General features: G+C 49.2%; 1 protein-coding gene and 1 long non-coding RNA gene across 2 annotated transcripts in view; one reads left to right on the top strand and one right to left on the bottom strand.

Annotated features, from left to right (window-relative positions):
* Positions 1 to 3,809: 3,809 nt before the first annotated feature.
* On the bottom strand, positions 3,810 to 6,086 carry LOC114626673. Its single transcript, XR_003712272.1, has 3 exons — positions 5,747 to 6,086; positions 4,513 to 5,508; positions 3,810 to 4,377 (listed from the first exon to the last, which is right to left on the bottom strand). It is a non-coding gene; the product is annotated as an uncharacterized LOC114626673 (long non-coding RNA).
* Positions 6,087 to 6,304: 218 nt separating this feature from the next.
* Taf4 (TATA-box binding protein associated factor 4) overlaps positions 6,305 to 6,402 on the top strand; it is a 60,309-nt gene continuing 60,211 nt past the window's right edge. Inside the window, exon 1 of the mRNA XM_028774068.1 lies at positions 6,305 to 6,379. Coding sequence (XP_028629901.1) covers positions 6,305 to 6,379 — 75 coding nt within the window. The remainder of the gene's footprint in view (positions 6,380 to 6,402) is intronic.

Below are 6,402 nucleotides of genomic sequence, written 5' to 3'. Positions count from 1 at the left end.
CATGAGTTTATTTATTTATTTTTAGAATTAAAAAATTATTCTTTTGTTCTTGAAACAAAGTTTTATTATGCAGTTCTGGCTGGCCTCAAACTCCTAGCAATTTACCTGTCTCTGGATGCTGGTATTAAAAGCATGAACCACTAATCCCAGCACTTGGGAGGCAGAGGCAGGAGGATTTCTGAGTTCAAGGCCAACCTGGTCTACAGAGTGAGTTCCAGGACAGCCAGGACTACACAGAGAAACCCTGTCTCAAAAAAAAAAAAAAAAAAAAAGGATGAACCACCAGACCCAGCTTGAATTTTTTTGTTGGGGATGAAACTCTGGCCCTCACGCTTGCAAGGAAAACATTTTACGGAGCCATCTCCATAGCCCACAGCTACTTTATAATCCTTACATACTAATCCCATCAGGTTAATTTCCTTACTTCTGTTGAGAATGGATGATTTTTAAATTTATTTAAACATTTTCTTTGAGACAGGATTTCTCGGTGCAGTTCTGGCCAGCCTGGAGCTCACTCTGTAGAGCAGCCTGGCCTCAAACTCAGAGATCTCCCGGCCTCTGCCTCCTGAGTGCTGGGATTAAAGGTGTGCGTTCCACCTCTACTTTAGGATAATATTACTTTGGTACCCTGATGGCTGACTTGAGGGACTGAGACCCAAGTCCTCATTTGTCACTTGGACAGCTGTTTATTATCTCCTCTTATGTCTTATTCTGAGCTATGCTGTTTTGAATCTCCCCAGTACATGGCTCAGAGTCCAACTGGAGACGGAGGCAACACTTGTAAGCCCAACTCTATCTCCCCTTCTCAAGCTTTTTCTTTTCTAGAATGCCCTGTACCTTCAGAAGAGGGGTGACACCCAGCTTTGACATCCAGATCTTTGGAGTTTCTTTCTGCCTAAGTGGCCTGGACCATGCTCTGACCTTAGCGGATCTCCAGGCACAGGTCCCTGTCCTGTGCTGGCCCTTTCCAGAACCTGCACCTGAAGTCGTGCTCTGGAAAGCTGGGCAAATGTTAATATCATCTCACCCAGAGTTTGAGGTATGACCCAAGGGAGAGTTAGTCTTGCCATGTGGGAAACACAAGCCCAGCTTGTCAACTTTTGTGATCAGTGATTAAAAAAAAAAAAAAAAGCAAAACAATTGGGGTTTAAACTGCATTTCCCACCAAGTCTGTAGCTGATACTGGGGAGAAATGGCATTTTTACAATGTCGAGACTTCTCATTCTTTAATTTGGTACATTCCTCTAGGTATCTACTCTGTGTGCAGTGTCAATGTTTGCATGCGTGTGCAGGCCTGAGGTTGATGTCTGTCGTGTTTTCCTTGATTGCCTCCCATTTCATTCACCGAAGCAGGCAGTCTGTCTTGACGAACCCAGAGCTCACCAATTCCAGCTAGTTAGCCAGCTTGATCTGGGAATCTAGTCTCCCTCCTGAGTGTTGGGGTTACAGGTGGCTGCCACATCTGCCTGCCTTTTACAGAAGCTGTGCAGATCTGAACTCTGGCTCAGGCTTGCATGATAAGCACCTGGCCACTGAGGCATCTCCCCTGCTCTTCAAAATACCTCAGTTATGTTTAAGACTATCCGACTACAGGTCTCATGTTTTTCATTCATTTCATACTGAGGTAGTTTTTATTTTACGTGTAACTGGGTTCTCTGTGTGCCCTTGGCTGTCTGCCTGCCTCTGCTGGGATTCAAGCCGTGTCACCACTCAACTTGTATTTCACATTCTAAGTGGTCAACCGTTTGATCAGTTGGTCCCCAGCTGCTGATGCCTGTAGGAGGTGGGGGTCTAGGTGGATGAAAGAGGATGCTCAGAGGGTAGACCTTGAAGTATGGCAGCCAGGCCTTGCTTCCTGTCTTGTGGGTTACAGGCATTCTCAAGCTCCTGACGCTGCAATCTACGGGCTGTTCTCCTGTCATGTCTTCTCTGGCATGCTGCACCTGAGTAAGCTTTTCCTCAATGAGGCTCTTTTGTCACTGTCACAGCGAGGCGAAAAGTGTGCTGGGCTCCACCCTCTTTTTAGGGTGTATCCTCAGTGACATAGGGATCTCACTATCTGCTTAAGTGGCCTGGACTGTGCCTTGAACTTAGTGGCTCCCCACCAAGCCTTGAATATGACCATTCAACATGTAATGGCACAAAGTTTTCAGGGATGTGAGTTGAGGTTTGCTGGGGTTTGTTTTAATTGTTGTTTATTTTTTATTTATCTTTCGAGACAGAGTTTTATGTGGACCAGCTGCTCTCCACACTACTATATAGCCTAAGCTGGCCTTGAACAATTCCTGTCTCCACCTCTGAAGTGCTGGGATTATATGTGTGTACCACTATTCTCTGTTCCAGATTGAGATAGGATGTTACAAACTGGACATGTGAGCTGAATGGGGGGCAGAGCAGAGCCCCACTGCACCCAGCAGGAGGTATGGCCAGCTTTCTCTGGAAGTGAGGCTGATGATGAAGCACTCAGGGGAGGTGGAGGCTCAGGAAGGCAGGTGCAGGCATGCTGTCGGGCTAGGCTCCCTCATGCACTCTGAGTGAGCTCCTCTGAGCTGAACTGTAAACCCGGTCACACAGCTATAGTTAGTCCTTTGTGGGAGTCAGCCAAGAGAATGTTGTCATGAGTCATTCTGGAGTTTTGTAGACAGCTGGCTCTGGAGACCAGGGTCAGTTTCAGAAGGAGAAGGCAGGAGCAGGCACCAGACCCATGATGTCTATTTGTGTATGACATGTGGACAGAAGGATGGTTAACCTAGGCATGAGAAGAGTGCCACCAGTGCCCAGCAACTTAGTGTCCGAGACTTGGCTTTCTACCCTTACCAAGAGTGAGATCCAGCCATGAACTTGGTCTTGCAGAGGGTACTCAATGCATTAGTCCTAAGATTGGTGGCCACCCAAGCCTGCTCCCAAGCAAAGGAGTCTTGAATAGGCATACTTGAATGCTGTTACTTTCTTGGGCATGCAGGGCAGCAACTGGACTCTGTTCCAGATGCTTCCAGCCTGTATTCTACTCCAGCTGCCTCAGGCTTTTGTATAAGCATGAGAGACTGGATAGGCCAACGAATGCCTTCTGGCTTTTTCAAGGCTTTTCTCTTCTTACAGGGACACACTGGTGTAGAGGGTTGAATAATGAATGACCCTTCTCCCAACTCACACCCACCCATAACACAAATAAACTCCTCTGGAGGAGATTATCTTTGCAGTCGTAGTGTGTTAAAAAACCTTTCAAAATCATCTTGGAATCTGGTAGGTCCCAAATCCAGGGACTGGCATCATTTGAAGATGAGAGGTACCAGCTATGTGAAAGGCTGACAGGATGGAAGGAGCCTATCAAGGCTAGCATGTGCAACACAGCAAGACACTGTGTCAAAACAAAATAGAGGAGAGACCACAGGCAGGTGAGGCCGGAGATGGCTGAAGCCACCGCAAGGCAAGGGAGCCTGACACAATCACCCAGAAGCGGGAACCAGCTCAAGGTCTCCAGCTACCATCTAGTGCACCCCCCCCACCCCCAACACCATGTGTGGTATGTGCACGTGCATGGAGGTTATAGGTCAGTATCAGGTATACAGGTGTATTCCTCAGTCATTCTTATCTTTTGAGACAGGGTATTTCACTGCACTATCTGGGCCAGTGGGACCCAGGGATACTGTGAGTCCCCCTCTTCATAGTTGGGATTACAGATGTATGCTGCTACACCCAGCATTTTCATGTGGGCGGGATTCAACTCATATTCTGTCACTTCAGCAAGTGAGCCATCTCCTTATCCCCTCTGCTGTGCCTTTCTTAAAAATTTACTTTTTTTTTTTTAATTAAACAAACATCTTATGGAGCTGGTGAGATGACTAAGCAGACAAAAGTAATTGTGATATTAGCCCAATATAAATTTGATCCCTTGAGCCTATGTTGGCCAGAACCTACTCCTAAAAGTTGTCCTCTGCTTCTACAAAATGAGGTGTTTTATACTTCATACTGAATGACTCGTCCTTTTCTCTTTTAATGCCAGTTCTGGAATTTTCAGCTTCAAACTACGGAAGTCATAATGGCCTGTGGCACCCTATCAAAGGGAGAGACAGTTAAAAAAAATTTGTCCTTTAGTCTCCAGAGTAACAAAGGTTAAGACCCTAATAGTGTCTACTGGCCCTTGCATATAGATTTTGAGGAGGGGAGGACTTTTTGGCTCCGCCCACTTCAGTCTTAAGGGCAGTGTCCTTGAAAACAGCTGCCTGAACTGTGGCTCCCATACTGGGCTCTGCAGTAAGGAATGAAGGTGTTGGTGGGCACAGACCCTAAGCTCTACATCTGTAACTTAACTCTTGGTGGTTCAGGGGCTGTAAGTGTTATCAACAGATGCTTAGGGTTGAAAGAAGGCTTTGTCCCCTTGAAAAGGCTTGGGACCACACTGGAGACACATCCTGATGGGCCTATGGAGAGGACAATGCTTGCCCTCAGGAAAGATCTTAGTACCACGGCAGCAATGGACATGCAGGGTAGGGGTGTGGCACTGGGAATCACCAGTCACCAGAGGGCCTGTGAGCTCCAGAGCCTGGGCTTTGCTATAGGTGTTCCATTGTTTTGTTCCCTGTCACCTAAGGGTTTCGGGGTACAGGCTGCTGTACACCTAACTGGTAGTTCCCATTAACCAGCATTAAGTGAACTAGCAAGAACTTGCTGATTATCTGGTCCACTTGAAAATCTTCAAATCATCATCAAGAGTGAAAAATTCCATATTGGGGCTGGGGGCTGTCACTAAGTGGTGTCCCACTCGCTAAGGATGTTCTTGACCCTGAGTTTGTTCTCCTTCGTCAAAAGAAGACTCTTGGGTTTTATTTACAAACGTGAATTTCTGTTCCTCACGTCAAGCCTATACTGGCTTGTACCAGCCAACCTGTTTCCTCACTGTCTCTTTTTACTGACTTCCCAAACCTGGAGACTAATGTTCAAGTACAAAATTTCTATTGTTTAAGGATTCGCAAGCACACTTTGCAAGTGAGGGCACCGTTTTTTTTTTTTTTTTTCTGGCTTCGATGTGCACAGTTCCTTAGGTAGACTATTGCTTAGAGAACAGCTGGGGTAGGGTGGGGTTTGTATAGTAGTTATATAACTCATTTAGTTTAAAAGGCTGGGATAGAATCAGCACACAGGCTGAGAGTTATACTCTGCTTTGAGAGAAGAGTCCTCACCTCACCTTTTTGATACAGGGTCTGACCAGACCCCAGGCTGGCCTCCAACTAAATACATAACAAAGGCTGAACTCCTCATCCTCCTGCCTTCATCTCTCAAGTGCAGGGATGGTGTGTATAGGTAGTACGGGCTGGTGGGAATCGTCTCTTTCAAGGCACCAAAGGGGAAAAAAAATTTACAATGTCAAATGTCAGATTCCTCATTCTGCAGTGCTAGATCTGTGCAGACTGTGGCAAGTCTTTCTTCAGAAGTGACGATGATTCTGGGAGGGTCAGTTGTAGTGAGGTCCCATCAAGAAGCTTTACCATCTGGAATTTGTTTTTCGGCCTTTTCAAAAAAAACGGGAAGACAAAATCCATAGCAACGTCCAATAAGACGGTCTTTTGGTTAAGAAAACACCCAGGAAGAAAGGGGAGAAACGGTAACGAAATTGTTCCCACGAAGTGCTTGCAAGCATCAGTTTAGAGGATTTACTACCCCCTCCCCCACGAGAAAAGTAAATAAAGAACAAATCAGCTTCCGGATGTCCAGCTTCGCCCGGGGTGTGCACGGTCCTCGTACTAACCGCTGTAAGTCAGGCGAGCTGACCCGTCGCGTCCGCGGCGTCCTCTGCGCACCTCTCCGCCCCGAAAGCGTCTTCGTGCCAGGACTCAAGCTCCTCACTGACCGCCGGGGCCCCGGGAGCGCTCGCGCAGCTGTCGCCGCCCGCCCTGGCCGCAGCCATTTTGGAAGGGTGCAGACAAAGGGCGAACCCCGCAGCCGGCTGCCGCGACCCACCCGGCGCCGAGCGCCGCCGCTCTCCCGGCTCCGCTGCCATTCCCACCCACGCTCCAACAGCCGACCAGCACCCAGCACCTCGCCTGCTCCCGGGCCTCTGGCGCTCGCAGCCATTGGCCGCGTCTTTTAAGAGCCAGCCGCAGCCAATCACAGGCCACAGGGGTGCGGGCGGGGGCGGTGCGAGTCGGCGCGCCTGCGCTGTAGGCCGCCCCTCCCCCCTCCCTGCGCGCCGCGCCCCCGCCCGCCCCGCGCACCGCCCCCCGCCCGCCCCGCGCCCCGCTTGGAACCTCCTCCTGCCCAGGCGCGCTCGGCCGAGCGGCGGCGGCGGCGGCGGCGAGGAGGAAAGATGGCGGCGGGCTCGGATCTGCTGGACGAGGTCTTCTTCAACAGCGAGGTGGACGAGAAAGTGGTGAGCGATCTGGTGGGCTCGCTCGAGTCGCAGCT

This window comes from Grammomys surdaster, unplaced genomic scaffold, assembly GCF_004785775.1.
Source record: "Grammomys surdaster isolate TR1022 unplaced genomic scaffold, NIH_TR_1.0 238, whole genome shotgun sequence".
NCBI lineage: Eukaryota > Metazoa > Chordata > Mammalia > Rodentia > Muridae > Grammomys > Grammomys surdaster.
The sequence above is the reverse complement of the archived record's forward strand: the minus strand, read 5'-3'. Positions and strand labels throughout refer to the sequence as shown.